The sequence below is a fragment of the Meles meles genome, chromosome 9 (assembly GCF_922984935.1).
Source record: "Meles meles chromosome 9, mMelMel3.1 paternal haplotype, whole genome shotgun sequence".
NCBI lineage: Eukaryota > Metazoa > Chordata > Mammalia > Carnivora > Mustelidae > Meles > Meles meles.
In genome coordinates, this window is record NC_060074.1 from 109,002,032 (window position 1) to 109,023,205 (window position 21,174).

The 21,174-nt window shown below is 38.3% G+C and overlaps 2 protein-coding genes across 2 annotated transcripts in view; one reads left to right on the forward strand and one right to left on the reverse strand.

Annotated features, from left to right (window-relative positions):
- The window catches only part of CNTNAP5 (contactin associated protein family member 5), an 848,385-nt gene that overhangs the window by 144,191 nt on the left and 683,020 nt on the right, over nt 1-21,174 (forward strand). The gene's annotated exons all lie outside the window — the stretch shown is intronic.
- Nucleotides 16,313-16,567, reverse strand: LOC123951006 (60S ribosomal protein L37a-like). The gene has a single exon (XM_046019555.1). The coding sequence runs from the start codon at nt 16,565-16,567 to the stop codon at nt 16,313-16,315; it is 255 nt and encodes an 84-aa protein (XP_045875511.1).

Below are 21,174 nucleotides of genomic sequence, written 5' to 3' on the forward strand. Positions count from 1 at the left end.
TCCTTTATTCACTAATTCTAAGTATCAAGTCTGCTGATCAAGTACCTAAGATTGTGTGGGCACAGAGTGAGTGCTCAGTAGACACGTGTTGAATGAGGGAAAAGTCTGAGTAAAGGCTGCTTTACAGATAAATGTGAATGGAATTTTATGCTACAAAAAAACGGAAAAGTCTCTGAAGTTCTGGTTTGGCAACGTGAAGTTTTGAAAAGCAAAACACTTTGCTTAAGGATTTAAAAAGACACCAAACCGTGAACCTTTTCCCTTGAAAAGCAGTACGTCATGGGCCATGGTGGAGCCACATCTTACTCTCATGATTTATTTTCTGTATTTTACAACCTCTTCATGCGATCGAGACACACATTTTTAAGCCAATCCATGTTACTTACATCTTCTGAATTTCAGACCTGGGATTTGACTCTTCAGCACATGGTTGATACGTACCTTGGGGAGGAAGGCAAAGTAGGAGAGGGGAGGTGGAGACACGAGGTACAAAGCTCTGCCTCGAGCAAGCTTTGGCAGTAAAGGGAAGTGAGATGTGGCAGGACCCGATGTGCCACTAGCCTCATCGCTTTCCTCCAGCTCTGGGTCCTAAGTGGCCTAATCAAGCTTCGCCAGGCATCTCTCTGCCTATTGCACTGCGCCTGTTTGCTGCACTTGGAGCCACCTCTCACCTCTCACTCCTTCTGGGCCTGTGCATCAGGATCCCTTCATGGGTTCCAGGACACAGCTGTTGGAGCATCTCTTCATTTCAAATTGTTGCCCATCCTCTTGCCCATTTTGTTCTCCTGGGGGCCACTGAGGCTTTCCAACACTTGACATATCAGCACGCTCTTCACACTGCCCCTAGATGAGTCAGTCAGCTACGGAGGAGCAGAATCAGGAGCAAATAGCTGTTATATATATTAACGAAACCCGGATTGCACCTATTACAGATATAAACCAGATACGGGTGTATCATGTGTTTACATAACCCAACAGGGTCTGGATCCTCTAGTCTTGAACATGTGGTCATTAGACAAAGATGCATTCATTGGAACTCCATATGGTTCCTATAGTAATTTCAAATATTTGAAAGTAGTTTACATCAATTATTAAACCAGAGGGGGGGAAAAATCTATATTATTTGCAAGTAAAAGCATACCCATGAAAAAACTTGGAATACTTGTTATAAATTTATAACAATAGTATGATAATAATATTTAATATATAAATATATGCTATGCAACATATACAACATATATATAACAGTATACATAATGTAATGACATATATATGACATATAAAATTATCACATTATAATGATAGTGCCATTAATTTGTTAATCCTCCAAGGAAGGATTTCCTTTCAACATTAGACACAAAAAGAAAAATTAATAGATGAATGACAGGTGGCAGAAGTTATTTGAAGTGTCCCAATTCAGTAAGGGATTGTTGTCAAAATACAGAAGGTTTCCTGCATACCAAAAATAATGCCTGAAAGGACAACCATTCCAATAGAAATAGGCCAAATATAGATCATAGCCACTTTTAGAAGAAATAACTCAAAAAACATAAAAAGTATCTGAAGAGGAGCTCAATCTTTTTCAAGCTCTGTAATGTAAATGTAGCCAACAACAAGACGTTACTTAATGTTGATAAACACTAGTTTATCAACATTAGTGAGGTCAGAACATGTTATCTGACAAGTGTTTACTCTTAGTGGTTTTTAGAATGTTAGGGAGCAAGGGGGAGGCTCTGCACGCAATGCTGGAAAGTGGATGGGTAGAATATGGTCAGTGAACACCCTAGAGCAGAGGTAAGCACACTTGTTCCATAAAGGGTCTGGAAGTAAATATATTTATTAGGCTTTTTGAGCCAGAGGGTCTCCCTTGCCGTTGCTCAACACCGACACTGTAGCATGAAAACAGTCCTGTTGACAGGACCCAAAGGAATGGATGTGGATGTGATCTATGAAGGAGCATTTACAGAAACAGACAGTGGGTTGGATTTGGCCTGGACTATAGTTTATCCATTCTTATATGGCTAATTCTGTTTATAAAGATTGTGTTAAATATAAACACATGGTTAAAAAAAATTGGCAAGGGCGCCTGGGTGGCTCAGTGGGTTAAGCCGCTGCCTTCAGCTCAGGTCATGATCTCAGGGTCCTGGGATCGAGTCCCGCATCGGGCTCTCTGCTCAGCGGAGAGCCTGCTTCCCTTCCTCTCTCTCTGCCTGCCTCTCTTGTGATTTCTCTCTGTCAAATAAATAAAATAAAATCTTTAAAAAAAAAATTGGCAAGACTCAGTATAATAAAAGATCCACATTAATCACATATGAATGAGTGCTTTTGGGGAATGGAGAGGGAATAAGGATGATATAGAAAAGAATAAGAGGTGGGGCAGGGATGAAAAGGAACCTAGAGGGATGCCTGGATGGCTCAGTCGTTAACCGTCTGCTTTTGGCTCAGGTCATGATCTCAGGCTTCTGGGATCGAATCCTGCCGCAGGCTCGACGGTCAGTGGGAGGCCTGCTTCTCGTCTCCCACTCCCCCCACTTGTGTTCTCTCTCTCACTCTCTCTCTAATAAATAAAATCTAAAAAAAAAAAAAAGGAAAGAAAATGAAGCTAGAAATAAGGAATATCATTAAGTCAAGATTTTGTACTTAACGTGCAGTTCCTTTTTTCTAAACAAGGACAAACAAGGGGCAGTTTTGAATAAGGGGCTCTAATTTGCTCCCAACTTCCAGAACTGAAGTACTGTGTAAGCATAGCCGAGTGCCCGCTGTGGGTTAACAGGACATGTGGGCCTCCAGTTTGATGTTGTACCTAACTGCAGCAGGGAATCACTGTACTTTGTGCAAAGTCATTTTTAGTGCCCTTCTTTCAAAAAATAAATGGCACTAGGTAAAAATAGAAGCTTCCTTTCTTTTTTTTCCTCCTGATCAGGAAATAATAATTTGAAAAATGCCCAAGGGGAGAAGAAAATTGTCAAGCTGCATGTACAATGGCTTAAATTGCTCAAGATAGTGCCTCTGATAAAGAAAAAATGGAGCTCTGTCTTAGAAGAAAACCCTGTCCTTATGGGAGATGTAGTAAGGGAGAAGCATGCAACAATGGTTAAAAGCAAGGGATAGGAGTCAATTTGGGATTCATATCCTGGCTCTTCCACTTTCTAGCTAGATTAATTAATCTTGATCAGTCCCTGTTTCCTCATGTTAAGGTAAAGATACCCTGAGAGATTGTTTTGAGTGTGAGAATCTCAATTTAAAAACTAAGATGGGCACACAGGGTAGTACTATTATCATGGAAGATGAATTAATGGTTTGTTTCTCCATGTTCCCATGCAAGGATTATATATTCATAACAGGGAGATAATTGTTACCACAAAAGCATAGTATATTTTATGGAGGAACTACCAATGTATTGTCTTGAAAGCATCCAAGTTCCCATTGTTAAATACTCAAAAAAATTTTTTTTATATTGTATTTATCTATTTGAGAGAGAGAGAGGGAAAGAACAGAGGAAGAGTGAGAGGGAGAAGAAAGCTTCCCATGCTCAGAGAGTCTGATGTGGGACTCGATTCCAGGATCCTGGGATCATAACCTGAGCCCAAAGCAGATGCTTAACCAACTGAACCACCCAGATGTCCCACTCACAAAATATTTTTTTTTTAGATTTTATTTATTTGACAGACAGAGATCACAAGCAGGCAGAGAGGCAGGCAGAGAGAGAGGGAAGCAGGCTCCCCGATAAGCAGAGAGCCCAATGAGGGGCTTGATCCCAGGACCCTGGGATCATGACCTGAGCAGAAGGCAGAGGCTTTAAGCCACTGAGCCACCCAGACGCCCCTCACAAAATATTTTTGAAGAGATTACCTCAAGAAAAGTCCATGTTAATAAAGTAATTGATTAATTAGAAGATTAGTAAAATGCAAAGGATCGCACCATGTTGGGCAAAGGTCATCCACGGTCATCCATGACACCTCTCTCTTAAAAACCCAGTGTTTCTTGGCACTGACACACCAGTGAGCACACACACCCCCACCCCCAACCAAGCTTCCAGGTGAAATGATAGGTGGTCTGGATAAAAGCCATTAATGCAGAATCTTAAGGTTTCCAAATCAGTTCTCAATAATGTATATACTCCATTCTCACATTAAATATTTATTTCAAGTCTAAAATTTGTGTTTTTTTAATTAAATTGAGAGTTCATTAAAAAAACATTTAAATTATGTAAAAGATAGGAATAATAAACAGTGCATACATATCTGTATACTCACCATCTCAGTTCAAGGAAAATGACATAGTCATCCTGTGAGAATTAGCCTGTGGGCCTCCTCTCTCCTGTCTTTCTTTCACCCGTGCAAGTAAATATTCCATGTCCCAAGAAGTTTTGTGTTTATTGTTCCGTTGTTTTCCTTTAAGAAGATTTTACCACCTCAAGTTCTCTTTTAAGCTTTTTGATTTGAAACTTCAAATCAAATAACAAAGATGTGATTTGAAACTTCATATGAAAGGATTAAATCACCATATCATCTTGTACGACTTGACCCATCGCTCAGTATTACTTCTTACACTTCCATAGATGTGTTTTGCAGGTAGCTCTGGTTTGGTGTCCATGTGGAATGATTTTCCTTTGTAACGACATACAACTGAATCTTTATCTCTTCCACTGTTAGTCGATATTTGTGTTGCTCTGGGTTTTCTGCTGTGCCATGATGAAGAATGGGGCGCATGCGCTTTGCACTTGGGAAGACATTTGTGGAGAGTACGAGCCAAGCAAGGGGATCTTGTGCTCATAAATTGTGATTGTCTTTAACTATATTAACAATATCAAGTCATTGTCCAAAATGTTTATACCAACTCACATGCATTTTGTAGACCTTCCACTTGATATCTATCCTCATCAAAACTTTGTCAAAAATTTTGTTTTGTCTCAAAATGGAGAATGTGAAATGGTATTTCATTTCCATTTCCCTAAATACTAATGAGATTTTTTTCATTAAGTCTATGAGCCATTTGAGTCTTTTTTTTTTTAAGATGCTTTTCATATATTTGTCACTGAACCATATGTCTTTTTAAAGTTTATTTGTAGGCATTGTTTATATATTCTGAATTCAATTATTTAGTCAGTTAGATTATTGTCAAAATTACCTCTCAGTCTAGGGCTTGTATTTTTACTCTGTTTTTATGGAATTTTTTTTTAATGAACAGAAGTTACTAATTTTTTATGGGGGGATTTAATCCTTCATTTCTTTGATAATTTGAATTTTCTGTGTTTTGTTAAGAAATAGTTTTCTACCTCAAAGTCATAAAAATATTCTTTTACAATGCTTTCTAAAATATGTATTTTTTTTAGTTTTGTCTTTTACATTTAAATCTTTAATCTACCTGGAATGTGTTCTTTATATATGGAGTGAGAAGAGGTTTGCCCAGTTTCATATATTTCCAGATGAATGTTTTTTCAGCACCATGAATTGTGAAGTCTGTTCCTTCGCTACTGACTCATACGACCAATTCTATCATAAATCAAGTCTCCATATATTTCAGGGACCGTGTCAGTTTGATTAATTGATTCTTAATTTATTTATTTGTTTTTGGATTGGTATTATTCTATCTCATGCCAATACTCATACCACCTTAATTACTACAGATTTTTAAATAGTTCTTTATATATACCAAAGTATTTTTACTCCTTATTTTATTTTCCTTATTTGGGAATATCTCAACTCTTGGGCTCTTCTAAAATGTTAGTATCAGCTTGTCAGAGTCATAAAAGGAAGGGAGGAAGGAAGTGAGACAGGAGGGAAAGAAATTCAGACATGGCATTTAGGATTGATGTCCCAATAAATTTATAGATCTCTTTAGGGAGTAGTACACTTGCCAGTTTTACAATGTTGAGTCTTCCTAATTTCTCTCTATTTACCTGGGTCTTTTAAAATGTCTTTCAAACATGTTTTATAATTTTCTCACCGTTTTATTAGATTTATTCCAAGCTGCTTGAGACTATCATAAACTTTGTTTTTAAAATCATATTTTCAATTATTTGCAGCTGGTGTGTATAAACACAATTGATTTTTGTACATTGATTTTATGTATAGCAATTTGAATGCTCTTATTAATGCTAATAATTTCTAGGCAGATTGTTGACAGTTTTAACAATTTCTACATGAACTGTTTATGGTTTTTTAAGTAGACATTCATCTCAAAGGCAGATGATGAGGGCTGTACCCCCTCTTTTCTAATGATAAAAACTCTTTTCCTCTTTTTGGCCACACTATGTTGGCTAGGTTCTATGTAGAGTAAGAATTGGCATGGCATGGCATGTTGGTCTTTTTTACGATTCTAGAGAAATGATTTCAGGAGCTGATCATGGTGGATCACGTTTGCCCTAGGTTCAACATCCATACCCTTCTATTATAGTTTGCTATAACTTTTTGTCAGAAATAGATGTTGTGATATTTTTACTGGGTAATGAATTTTGGTATTTCATATCTATGAAACAATCACATTATTTCTTTCCTTTTATACCTTAATTTAATAAATCATATTAAACAATTTTCTAACGTGAACCATCTTTTTTTTTGTTTTTTAAGAGTTTATTTATTTATTTGAGGGAGAGAGAGAGTGCACAAACACGAGGGAGGGGCAGAGGGAGAGGGAGAAGCAGCCCTCCTGCTGAGCAGGGAGCCCAAAAAGGGGCTTGATCTCAAGACCTTGGATCATGACCTGAGCTGAAGGCAGGCGCTTCACCGATTGAGCCACCCAGGAGCTCTAACATGAACATTCTTGTCCGGTTTACTATTGCTGAACCCTTTACAGGATTCACTCTACTGCATCAAGTACTGGACTTTCCTTAGGATTTACCTGACGTGGCCATGCTGGTGATCTTTAATACATTGCTGGATTTGACTCTACATCAAAAACTAATGATGTATGTTTTGTGACTAACATAATACACATACACACACACAAAAACCAAAAAATTACATTTCTAGATCTGTTCTGGATTCTTGCCTCAGTGGTGATGAGAGTGGCCTAGAACTTTCATTCACTGTATTTATTAAATTTCAGTAGTAATTGATTGTAGGATTACTTCCTCATTTATGCTCTGGACAGACTTGTGATTTTTTTTTTAATGATTTGGTAAAAATCCTGTTAAACTGTCTGGTACACACACACACACATTTCTTCTTGAGAGACCACTGATTATGTAACATTTTCCCAAGATATGTCCCTTTAACTGGTTTTCAAATTTACTGGCATAATGTTCAGAATATCCTCCTAATAACTTGAAAATCCTTTCAGCACCTTCAGTCACATCCTCTTTTCAGTTCCTAGCTTTATTCAGGGTCTGAAGACACTTCTGTCTGATCCTGAATTTCTTACCCCTCTACCAGGGTCCTGATCCTCTTGTCCAGAAATTGTTCACACTCTGGCTGCTTCCAATCTGCTTGGAAGATTTAACACCTAACAGCTGACTGAAACCTGAATTCCCCACAGCTTGGGCAAGCTCTCTTAAGGAGCCCCCTCCATCCATCCTCTGGAGCAGTCTCCTCTTCAGGGTTAACCTTATCTGAGGCCAAAAGCTCTCTGGATTCAGTGCACACAGTATTAACACTTTTCTCAACATCTATTTTGTTCATAGACATAGATGGTGACCTGCTATGTTTCATTTTCTTTCTTTCCTAGACTTCTCCTTCATGAGTGCTGAGAGTAGACAAGCATGGCTTGGAAATAAGACTCAATCTAGCTACTATTCATTTTCTGTGATTCACTTGAATGATTATTAGTACCAGTATGAGACTCTGAGGCTTATAGCACTGCCCTCCCCTGATTCCTACCGCTGCCTGGACCACTCTGCTTTCTCCTAGTGCTGAGAGCATTTTCTTATCTGGAAACTGTGGAGCAATGCCCAGGCTCCCCTACCCATACTGGCCCATAAGTCTTGAGTAGCCAAGCAAGGAAACTTGGAGATGCCTTGTGGCTCCTTTCCTCATTCCAAGGAGTGAGCTTCCTTCCACAGACTTCAGAGCAGTAGCATGAAATTCCAAGGTTGGAACTGACTAAGCCCTATCTCTTCTGTTTTCTGCTTCACTGTCTTGTTCACAGTCACCAGGGAAGTTAAGTTTTCCTTGAAGGCTATCTTCCTGCCCATTCATCTTAATGTTTTCATTTTCCCTCACAATGGTCTATTTTCTACCAAATGACTGAAATCACTCCACTTCTCAGGACCTCAAGCCTTCAATGGAGCCCTCCTTCTCTGTCCAGGATCTGTCTAAATGTATTAAAGCCCTGTCCTGTCTGGACTTTCCGTCCTCACCACACTGTCTTCTTGGATTCCTCAATCAGAGCCCAGTCTTCCAAGCCCCAAGATGTCCCGAGTTCCTGTGAACACTCTCCATTCACTTTTCACTTCCCCTAATGTTTATGTTCCCAGTGCCCAGGTGTACACTTACTCATGGCAGCTTAATGGATTACCTGCAATGTGCCCAACCCTGTGTTAAGCACTAGAAATACATGGATGAAAAAAAGGTTTGAAGTCTTCGGTAGATAAGCATGTGGTTGTGCAGATAGACTAGAGCCCAGTCCCGTTTCATCCTGGGAGTAGCGGTGTGCGAGGACAGTGGAGAAGAACAGCCTCTCAGGGACAAGGCGATTCCAAAGGAGGATTTCTGCATCATGTAAGACCAGGGTGAGGTCTGAAAATGGGAGGAGCTGATTGGGAAAGAAGATGATAGACAGAAGGAAAATCAGGTAGCATTACTGCCATGTTTATGGTGAGAAACTCAAGTTAGAACCAGAATTAGCCTGAAATCTAAGGGGAATTTTAGGCTAATGAAAAATTTAGTTTAAAGCCAGTAAAGACTGAGGAAAGAGGCCTTAACAATATAATGTGCACATTAGTATCTGGAATATACGGTAGACTCCTAAATCAATAAGAAAAGAAGCAACACAATTAAATAACAACAAAGCAGCGGCGGCAGCAACAGCAACTGGGCAAGGAGTATAAACAGTCACTTCAAGAGGAAATGCAAATGGTTAATAGAATATTAAAAAGACAACCCCCCATGATCTGGCAAATATTGTTTACCTGACCTATTACCCAAGACAAAAATATCTATGATATCAAAGGTTGAGAGAGATGAGGAATAAATTAAAGCTATGTTATATTGTTGTGGATGGGTACAAATTACTATAACCACTTTGAAGAATAATATGACAATTTTTTCTAAAAATGGAAATGTACCTATATTATAGGCCAGAAACTTTACCTCTAGATACATCCACACATGTACACAGTGATGTTTATTGTAATGTTATTTGAATTAGCAAAAATACATACATACATACATGCATACAATCTAAAGTCAATGGGAAAGTGAATGACTAAAACATAGATTATTCACATGGTCAAAACCAAAACACATCTTTCAAAGAAAGGGTAGATTTAGATGTATGGGTTGGGAGAGAGCTAAAAATCAGCTTTGACTGAAAAAAAAAAAAAAAGTTGCAGAATGATTTAACACTGACTTCCAGTTTTATAGAGTTATGTTTCATTCAGTTTAATGAAATTCCAAATGATCCTGGAATTGAAAAGTTTCTAAAAAAATGTATGTCTGGAAAATTAGTGTTTCTTTTATTTTTTCCATACCTCCCTCCATCCATACCGCCCTCCTTCTCTTCTTCCCTCCCTCCTTCTCTTCTTTCTTTCTTTCTTTCTTTCTTTCTTTTTCTTTTTCTTCCTGTGGGAGGGAATGTGGTTGGATATAGAGCTGGAGGCTGGTGAGTGATTTGCTATAGGGGGGTGATCAGCAGAGGTTTGAATTAAATATAGATGCACTTACATTTTGGAATGCTTGGCTCTTTATAGCAGTCATTTCGAAATGAGTCAAAAAAGTTATTTGTATTACTACTTTTTATCTTCTTTTAAAAGCCAGTGTATGAGCATAAAACTGTTTAATGTTAGTTGCAGTGCCAAGCAAATCAAGAACTAGCTTTATCTTAAGTCTATGAGAATTGGAGAAAGAAAAGGAGAGAGATAAAATTTTGGATAAAAATTTGATAAATTTTGACAAAAACCCAGAGATATCTGCCCAATTCTATGTGAAAAAATTTATCTTGGTCAAATTTTCAGTTTCCTCCTCTTCCAATGAATACGTAGGTCCACATATTTCTTGAAACATCTTTCAGCCCATTCTACCTCTAGAGGGGGCCATATTGGATCTTTTTCATTAGTCATAGAAGAAGAGTGTAGGCATATATCTTCCACGGGTTGGCAGCCTACAGAAATGAAGACATGTATTTCATCCTTCTATATGACATCAGAGTGCAAAACACTGTCTAGCACTGGTATAATAGTCTTTAAAGATAACTAAATTAGGATGACAGATAAAATTCTTCAGGGAGAGCCTTCCAAAGCCCTCTCTTAAGTATGTGCACTACTTATAAACCTAACCAAGAAAAATACAAACATGATTAAAGTGCCCCAATTTATAATTATGAAAATGATATTAATCAATCAAGTAATCAGGAGATATTTGACCATAATTGCCTTTGGAAAAAGAACAAGAATGAGCAATTACTAAATCCTTACAATAAATGAAGTCCTTTATATGTTACCACATTTAATTTTCCTCAAAACAATCACACTAAAAAAAGGGTAATTATCTCATTTTATGTCAAAGAAAACAAAGTTCGTAAAGGTTAAATAAATTATTCAAGGGCATCCACCTGAAACTCTGTTTCTTTTATATGATACCAGTTCCCTGTGGGGCTCGCCATTAGGCTAAAGTACAGAGGCATGCGTAGGTCTCTTCCTGAGGCTCGACATCTAATTGGGGTGACAGTAACTATGATGTGTAGCAGTAAGTGACAGGAGCCACCCATAGCCTGGTTCCAAAGCAGGGAACAAGAGTTCAATCCATGCGTTCAGAGATGGTGTTTGAAAATGATCCAGAATATTAGGATTTTGCATACTTGGATTTGTCCTCAGAAGTCGACTATATAGGTTTACAGAAGCACTATTTCAGGACACATTTCATATTCCATAGTATTGTTTCATCTGAGGTATCAAAACTGGCAAAGAACTGTAGACTCTGCCCATTAATCTCATTATGGATATTGTTTTCTTTTTTCCTTTCCCTTTGCCCCAAAACAGTGTTTGCATAATTGAGGTCTGATCCATTTATGAAAAGAAACTTCTTGAAGCATGTTTTAAAGATCTATGTTGTAACATAAAACAGTCTGATTCTAATTCAAATATTAATATAATTATGTGTATGCTCTAAATTTCTTGAGCTAGCTAATATGAAAAATATTAATATAGTTATTTAAAATTTTTTCAAATCAAGGGAGAAGAATGTATTCGATCACTTAATTAATGTCCCTATAACTCTGGACTGAGGCTTCTCCGAGCTTCCTATTCTCAGTAGGACTGTTACAGTGATCATTCAAATTCCACTACAGCGAGACAGGAGATGGAATGTGGGAGTGTCACTGAAGCCTCACGAAAGTGATTCAATGGCCATCATGAGAGGTTTCAGAAGAGGGGCTTGATTTTTACATGCTAGTTTCATGTTAGCATCTCTTCCGTAGTGTAAAGCTAAAGAACAAAACAGTCATGCAGGTCTGTGAGTGGGAACCTGCTGGCCAGGTGGGGCTGGACTCAAGAAGAAATAGAAGGGCCAATTCAGGAGCAGAGTTAGCATATCATCCTTCTGGTTAAGCCAGAAGACAGACAGTCTGAGGGTCCACAGCCAGGTTGTATAGGAAGATCTTCCAAAGCCTAGGTAAGCTTCTGTGAAGGTCAGAAAGTTCAGGATAGCAGGAGGACTTCTATCTGAGATGTCACAGAAAACAAAAATTCTAAGTTTCAAGAGGGTGAAACCAATCATTTGCTGTGCCAAAGCAGAGGCAGCAGAGTGCACCTTGCTCTAAATCAGTCAACACTCTCCTTTTTACCTCCTCTGTGTGTGGTTGGCTCTGTAGACCTGGAGATAGAGTCCTGGGTGTGCCCAGGATAACTCTGAATTCCAGGTAATAGAATCTCTGAAAGGGACTTGGATGAGGTCCTCCTGAGGAAGTTTTAGTAGTGGACCTCAACCTATGCCTACTGATTTAGTTAATTTTTGGTTTGGACCTACTCTCATATGTATTGTAATAGCACTTGGCAGAGTATATATGAAGCTCTCTTGTATTTTTTCTAAAGAGTCTAAGATTCCAAGATTGGTCAAGATATTGGGGAAAAAAATGAACAGAATGAACTGAAGGATCCTGGGTTAATTCTGCAGGATGGTAATAAGGTAGTTGTTAGCAGTCATTGGACAGATTTAGGCTCTGTGACCTTGGGCAAGTTACTTAAATACTCTGAAATTGCTTCCTTATTAAACCAGGAAAATAATATCTAACTCATAATTAGTATTAGGAGGAAGCAATGAGGTAATTTATGTAAATCCCCTGTCACAGTGTGCCGTTGTCTGAATTCCATAAGCGGTGTGTTCTGTTGTAATGCTGGTAGTTATAGCAACTGGAACAGTATACAGATGGCCTGTTTTATAGACACTTTGTAATAAGAAGGGAAACTTTATCCATACAACTTTTCCATGCTGATAATCTTCCCTTCTCTTCATCTATCATTATTTTTTCTTCTACCATGGGGTGAGATAGCTTTTCCAAGCTCTCTCTCTGCGTTAGACAGATTCTGGAGGTCCTAATCAGCCTGTGGAATTGGTTACATGAAATAGTAAAATGAGATCAAGCTACAAGACAGAGGCCACAAGTATCCTAGAGCTTTCTCAGCCCAAATGTGGCATTCGAGATCTGGGAACTTAATCTTGAATCAGGGTCTATTCCAGGGAGTGGTACAACAGGAAATCAAAAGCAGAAAACCTTGACCATAATAGTCCACAGAAACCATGAGGATGCTGGAATGGGTTTAAGTACAACAGCTAGATGATCAAAGTAGAATTCCAACAGGGTCCAACTCTTTTGAAGGCACAGTCACAGCAGGGACAAAAGCAAAGCAAAATAAAACAAAATACTATCTAGTCTTAACATCAGTACATATTAAACAAGAACAAATGACTAAATTTTTTCAACTTGTCAGTGTTCATATAAATTCAGTCCAATTCTGTGTGGCAAATATAGGATTTAGTATCAAATGACATGCATCCACATTTTACTAAATTTACTCCCCAATTAAAATTCCATTTAAACAAACCAGAATGCCTTCCTCACACATTATACTGACTCCAAGGAACTAGAGTCTGTGACCCAGTTCATCAAAATGCACTTGAAAAATTCTGTCTGGAACTCTCAGACCAATGCTGTGCATTAAATGTTTTATTTATTTATTTTTTTTTCATTCTGTCTTTTCTCTTCCAAGGCTTGACTCATAACCACTTGAGATAGAGCTAAAGCTGACAGAGAAAGTGAAAATCCTCTGCCTTCTTGCCCGCAGGAAATGCTTGGCAGGAGGTTTCCAGGCTGTGCTGTCATCAAAGCTAAACTTAACCTTGTTCAGGAAAAGAACCCTTCACTTTCAAACCAACTCCTTGTCAGACCCATTCAGCTTGCAGAGTACAATGTTGGGGGAAAAAGGGAAGGAAGAATAGCAATGAATGCATTTCAGTTTGAGGTTATTGAGTCTTGAAATGATGACTTCTCATGTTTTGCAAGGACATTAAAGTTAAATGTCTTGGTTCACAGCCACTTACCATTCCCTTCATCTCCATTAATCTTTGCTCACGGTTTTGAAATATACCACTTTCTGTCTTGAGCAATGAAATTAAATTTTCCCAGGGTTATAACTGCTTTCCAGTGTGTCTTTTCTCCTGCTATTTGATTGCTAAAGATCCCCCCCCCAAAAATGGGAGATATTTAGTGAACACAATACAATGTTTTTTCCTGCTACTTTAAATCTGTTCATGCATAATTTGAGGGGTTGGGTATGGGAAAAATTGAACTCATCTGACCGTGACAGATTTGCAAACTCTGAATACAACTCAAACTTTATTGATGCTTTTAAATTACAGCACCTAATACCTGGACATGTCCATATAACATTTATAGCATTTTATGTCTTCATAGCTACAGCCAACATTTGCTTAAGAGTCACAGTTGTAATTCAGGATGAGCAAGAAGAGCATTTTACAAGGAAAAGTAGAACATGCTGAAGCATTTTGCCTGGAACAAGCTTTTATTTTTAGCCTGTCCCCCAAAAATCATTATCTAGAGGCCTGAAATGTCTCAAAAAAATCATTATATTTGAGTGCCTGGTAGGTCACTTCATAAAGTTCTGCAGGATCAGATCATATTTGGTATCAGATGGGTAAGCTCTCTGGACCACAAAAACAATTGGTAGAATGGATTGTCTGTTGGAACCTACCCCTTTCTCTGTCTTCTGATGAGCAAACATTCTCTAGAGAATGTTTTAACAAATGGCACACCATACTTTGATCCAGTAAATCATATCCAGGATTTTTATTGATTTATATAAAAGAGAGCATTTCTGAAATTGAAATATGGTAATATGAGGGGCTCAGAATAATTAATATCTGTCTGCATATAATAAATGAATATCTTCTCTCTACTGCTGTAGATTGGCTATATTTTGTATGGGTGATAGAGTACAGAGGGTGGCAAAGACAAAAGGACCAGATTTGAGACTTAGCTCTGAACTCTGCCTGGTTTCCTCTCTTGCAGTGATTAAATTTTTTTTAGAAAAGGATAAGCACATTAAGGTAGAGCCATCAGTAATCAATAAAAGGGAACCAGCTGGTAAGTGGGAACCACTAAGGCCAGTTTATTGGCCACCCTTGCCTAGTTTCTATCTTCAAATTCTACGAGCAATATTAAGAGAGGTCTAGTGATAAGTTAAAGATGAACATTGAGAACTGGAATTGTTTTCACTTCCAAATTTTAGGATTCAAGTTTATGTACTCTCTAAACATCATTTCCTTACACAAAAATCCATACAGGGGCTTACTGGATAATTATAATGTTATAGTTACCATTAATTGAACACTTTTATCTGCCAAACATTATTTTCTCTGTTGCTTATTCATAATAATTCTAATTTGTCACGTTCTCCCTGTGGAGAATAGGCATCTGCATCACCAGTTTCCAGGGAGGGAAACTGCAGCACAGGGAAATGAATGGATTTGTCTAAATGTACCAGTAAGTAAGTAGGACAACCAAACGTACGGGCAGAGTGATGCAACCCACAGCATTAATGTTTTTATTCGACTCAATACTTGCATACATATTAGATTTACACAGTCAGGATCCCCTCTGTATTTATTGGTCTCCAAACCCTGCTTTCTTTGCCAGCAGAACTGGGATGGGGGAGATGTTTGAGGCTAGAGCAAGTACTTTGGAGAGAAGATGTCTGTCTTTCCAGGTAACACGCGTGTGTCACTGATAACTGTGCTTCTCACCTGTTAGATGACCACGATTATGGCTGACCTACTCACCTGAGACATTTTTTCCCCCAGAGATCAATTAAAGAAGGTATTTGGAAATCACATACATACAAAAATAGTATTGATGATCTCATCAAAATTCTCTTCAGGCATTCAGTTTTGATTTAACTCCCCTATGTGACTTGAGCAGAGTCTTTACAGTTGCAGTCAAATGCTCTTCCACTGAGCTATAACTCCAAAGTTTTGACTGTTGCCCAGACATTTCCCATTTTAGAAAGCTGCCCAGTTCCTACTCAGATTTTTAATCTGGATTCAAGACTTTCCATCATTTATCTAAGATTCTGCTCAACAAATAAATAATTATTGAACAACTGGTCTGTGATCATCACTGTGAAAGGCAAGAAAGATAGGAAGTAAGACATGGTCCCAGCTCTCAAAGACCTTGATGCCTCAGGTGCAACAATATCATCAAAATAAAAGCTCATTGTTGTGGTAGGTCTTCCTACTGACCTACTGACCCCTCAAAGAAGAAACACTTCTCTCTGCATGAGAAGATCAAGGCATGCTCTGGGAGCATTTGTATCCTGTGCAGGAAATAGGAGTTAATGGGTGGGCAAGCGGAAGGTGATATGGAGGGCTTTCAGGACAGAGTCACAGATGGAGGGGCATAGAAGTATGCCACAGAATGTCCAGAAAGCTGTCAAGAAATTGTACAGCTGTGAGCACAGACTGAGAAATAAGGAGTGCTAGGAAATAAAATAACAAACACTGTGATTATGAATGGGTCTAGAGAGGCAAGTAACTAGAATTACATTCTTTTGTTGTTGTTGTTGTTACATAAATAACCCATTTGTTATAGGCCAGCGATGTTTCCAATGGTGGGGCTTCTCCTGGTCTTTCAAGTCCTTCAGTCATCTGATGGCTGACTTTACTGTGACGGCAGAAGTGGTGTTGCAGGTCCAGACACCACCAACAATAGTTTTCATGCCGGAGCCACAATGCCAGATCCCCACAGCTAGTTTTTTCATCTTGGTTTTGTTGCAGAAGGAGCAAGTGTACTTGGAGTGCTGGCTCATTTCAATCTTTTTCACCGTTTTCCTGAGGGAGGCACTATAAAGGGTCCCATATTTACCCAGGATTCCGATCTTCTTGGTGCATTTAGCCATGTCGCTGCAAACCAGGTCTGAGCCCAGAGAGGAAGAGACTCTAGAATTGTGTTCTGAAAGCATGGGGAGCTACGTACTTCAGGTCAATGTGATGTTTCTTTTTTACTGAATATAGTACTCACTGCTCAATTCTCTCTTTGGACAATTAAGGGTGTTCCACTTTATAACATGGTATGACTTGCCATGTGATATATGTATGTGTATGTGTGTGTGTATTACTCTCATGACACTATTTATTATATTTATCTAAAAGGAAGATGAGGAGTATTAACTATACTTTGGAAATCATTTTAATGTGTGGTCATTCATCTCTGTTTTGCTTGACTTAAATTTGTTAATTTTAGAAACTGATCCGTAAGCTTCCAGGTCTCTAAAATGACAAAATAGATAGTCATTGAGACAAAACCTTGGAACTATCTTCAAGCAACAATGATTCTTAAGTGATATATACCTCAATTTTCTTACCTTTTCTCCATTCCAGTTGCCATTGTTTTAGTTCAGGCCTTCATTATCTCTTCTTTACTATTTCCATAGGCCTTGATTGGTTCTCCCTGTCTTTTACCCTCACTACTCTGTACCCATGCTTACCATGGACATGCATACATAAACATGCTCCATTTCCTATGCTGAAACCAGAACAAACTTTGCAGAATACAAACTGGGGAGACTTTCTTGCCCAGAGCAGTGTTTCTCAGCTTTTTAAGCTTCTGATCTAAAAGCACAAACATAGCAGGACCATTTTTTAATGTCTAATTAAAAAAAAAATACATCAGGGGTACCTGGGTGGCTCAGTGGGTTAAGCCTCTGCCTTTGGCTCAGGTCATGATCTCAGGGTCCTGGGATCAAGCCCTGCATCAGGCTCCCTGCTCAGCGAGGAGCCTGCTTCCTCCTCTATCTCTGCCTGCTACCCTGCCTACTTGTGACCTCTCTCTCTATGTCAAATAAATAAATAAAATCTTTTAAAAAATACATCAAATATAAGGACTAGAAAGAAATCCAAACATGTTCTTACAGCCTCATTTTTTGTAATGTCATCTAAGAGCTGTGCTTCATATTCTTCTTAAGACTCACCGGTATATGGGCACCTGGGTGGCTCAGTTGGTTAAGTGTCTGCCACCTGCTATCAGTTCAAGTCCTGATCCTGGGGGCCAGGGATTGAGCCCTGCTCAGTGGGGAGCCTGCTTCTCCCTCACCCTCTCCTTGCTCATGCTTTCTCTGTCTCTGTTTCTCAATTTCAAATAAATAAGTAAAATCTTAAAAAGAAAAAAAAAAGACTCACCAGTATAATGGACCAGAGAGCATGATGCTTGGCACATTGGGCTTAAGAACTGTTATTGAATACAATTAAAAAAAAAAAGAGGTGAGAAAGCTTAGAAAGAGCACTGGGTTTGGTCTTAGAGCATAAGTAATGCATAAACGGACTAGCTCTTGGTACAGAGTTATATTAAGAGCCCTGAAATGCTGATAAAGAAATAGTGTTAAAACCATCTAGATGGGAAAAGTCTAAAATATATAATAAAGTGTACAAAAATGCGATTTTTCAAATGCAATGACTACAACTGGAAAGGGTGAGCTTGAATTTAAAGTAGAAAGAGTGACAGCAAGTGAAGGAATGAACACATACCCAGACATGTGCCAACCACTGTGTTAAATATTTTACATGAATTATCTTTTTTTGTTCTCTTAACAAGCCTATGTACACTTATTATCCCCATTATACACAGAGAAGACTGAGATTAAATAACATCCCAAAGGACATATAATTAGTAAGCTGCAGAGTCAGGATCTGAATTCAGACTGGGCTGGAATCCAATGTCTGGGCTCTTTCCAAATATACTACAGTCTCCAACTGGTCCAGAAAGAAAACGCACACATACACACACACAGAGAGCCAGATTATGATCTTGAAAGACTACTGCTTCTGTCTCTGGGCTGTCATTATTTTTTCATCTAAAGACCAATAAAGATCAATATTTGTTCACATTATCAGTACATGTTTATCCCATCCACTCATAAATGGTTGGCATTGACCTCATTGGGTTGTGCTGTCAGCCAACTGGCCAGTTTCCAACCCAAGCCTATCTTTTTAATCAGGCCTTTTCCCTCAATTCCAATGAACAGATTGATGACACAGAGATGTTGGTGTTTCCTTTAGAAACTCTGTGCCTATACCCATTAAAAACAAAGAGGTTTTTTTTACAAATGTCTAAGGATTGATCGATCTGCCCTTTAGAATCAGGGTTTCCAGAGAACCAGAATTTTCACTGTAATTTAGAACTACTTGATGCAAGAACTTGAGTAGCTATTGGAAGTTTAGCTTCATTGTATTCAAAGAAAGAATAGCTATCTACTGTAAAAGACACAGCTCCAGAACAGAAATTCTCTGCTCTGATGAGCACTAAATTGGCAGAAACACTAATTTATAATTCTTCAGTTGTCTCCATTCTTTCATCTTAATACTCCATGCATAATCCTTTAAACAATTCACTTTTAAAATTAAAAAGACATAATCTGTACTTTTATTTCTTTAAACCTGTGATCTTATTTTTCCCATTTTCATAATCTTCTTCATTCTATATATCCTATTCATTCATTTTTTTAGCTTTGCTTAAAAACTCAATAAATTACAAACCTGACTGACACTGTACTTTGCAATGATGTGTGTGTGTGTGCATGTTGTGAGTTGTGTGTAATGCTGATAATTGTGTTCTATGGGGAGTGTTGATAGTTGCAGATAGGAAGAAAGGAACAGGGGTGCATAGAAGCAAAGTTGGATTTAGAATTTAATTTAATAGGTAAAATTTAATTATTTCAAAGACTGGCTTTTCTTTATCACTTGCTTTTAAAAATATCTTGTCACCAATCTCAGTTTCTTGTATTCCAGAAATTTCCAGTCCTTTTTATTTATGAATCTTGTCTTTTCTACCCATCAAAGACTTCCTGTCTTCTAACTAATCCAGTTCCTCTATGAATGAGCATTCAGAATCTTAAGGGTTTAAAAACTTTAGCATACTTGTGTTTAGACACCAAAAGTGATGCTTTGGGGGATTATGGTTCTTGGTCTCTGATCAAAGCTGATCTCAACATCAGGCTCCTTACTCCTGACTCTGCTAATTGGGTCTCAGTTTCTGATTCTTTGACCAGTCTGTGACCCCATCAATGATGTTCTGACCTTATGGTCAGCTGAGACCTCATATATGCACATAACTCTCTCTTTGTTCCTTCATCTTTGTTATGCCTCCTCTGGAAGCCAAATTTAAGGCTCACATACTATTAGGTCTTGGTGAGAGAAACATGTTGTTGAAAATAGGGGTTTAGGACCGTTGATTGAATGAGGTTAGACACAAGTGGTAAACTGACAAGGTGGTTGCCAAAATTGTCACATGATGTTCAGAAAACCTGATATGGGATTAAGTAGTGGACAAACAAAAGGGAAAAAAATTGAATACAAATCTGAGAGACCTTTCTTTCAACAGTTTATTCAACACATATTTATTGAACATATATGTAGTACTGGACATTAAGTGCTGGAGTATAATAATATCCTCGCTCTACCAGGGGCTTTGTATGCTTTAATTACCCCACAATTAGTATATATATCCTGTGACTCACACATGAAGGAATTAGGAAACATTTCTTCAGTTAGGGGCACTTGGGTGGCTCAGCTGGTTAAGCATCTGCCTTCAGGTTAGGTCATGATCCCAGGGTCCTGAGATGAGCCCTGCATCAAGTTTCCTACTCAGCGGGAAGCCTACTTCTCCCCCTCCCACTCCTCCTGCTTGTGTTCCTTCTCTTGCTGTGTCTCTCTCTGTCAAATGAATAAATAAAATCTTTAAAAAAATTCTTCAGTTGTATTAAGTCATTGATAAATGATATTTAAGGTTAGAATAGAAAAACAAGATAGTCAATATTCCTAACCTGAGAATCCAAAAAAGAAAAAAAAAATTCATTAGTGGTGGTCTGGGGTGAAATGGAGCATGTGAAGAAAGCAACTTAGAAAAACGTATTTTTAGGCATATTTTGAGTTTAGGCTAATTATGTAACATTCGTGTGGGGACATTCTTGAAAATCCAAGAAGGGCCAAACTCACACAAGACAGTCAAACAAAAGACTCACCATGTCCATCTAGGAGACATTCCTGCTGTCATTTTTAGGGATTAGAAGCCAATTTTTAAACAGACGATATGCAAGGAATCATACCAACCTTGGTTCAAAGCCCAGCATAGACATTGACTAGAGTGTGAAATGGACTACAACCCTTGTAGCTGCCTCAACTACACAGTACAAATGATGGTTTTCCTCTTGTTGACAACCTAGAGAGACAGCTCCTGCTGCTTTGCAATTATACTTAGTCATTTAATTATGATGTAGTCCTAGCAAGCCACTTAGTTTTTTTATTTAATTTTATTTTTTCAGTGTTCCAAGATTCATTGTTTATGCATCACACCCAGTGCTCCATGCAATATGTACCCTCCTTAATACCCACCACCAGGCTCACATAGCCCCCCACCCCTCCCCTCAAAAACCCTCAGTTTGTTTCTCAGAGTCCACAGTCTCTCATGGTTTGTCTCCCCCTCCGGTTTCCTCCAATTCACTTTTCCTTTCCT

What these genes read in the sequence shown, in the direction of transcription:
- LOC123951006 (XM_046019555.1), bottom strand. Translation starts at nt 16,567, where the DNA reads ATGGCTAAATGCACCAAGAAGATCGGAATCCTGGGTAAATATGGGACC.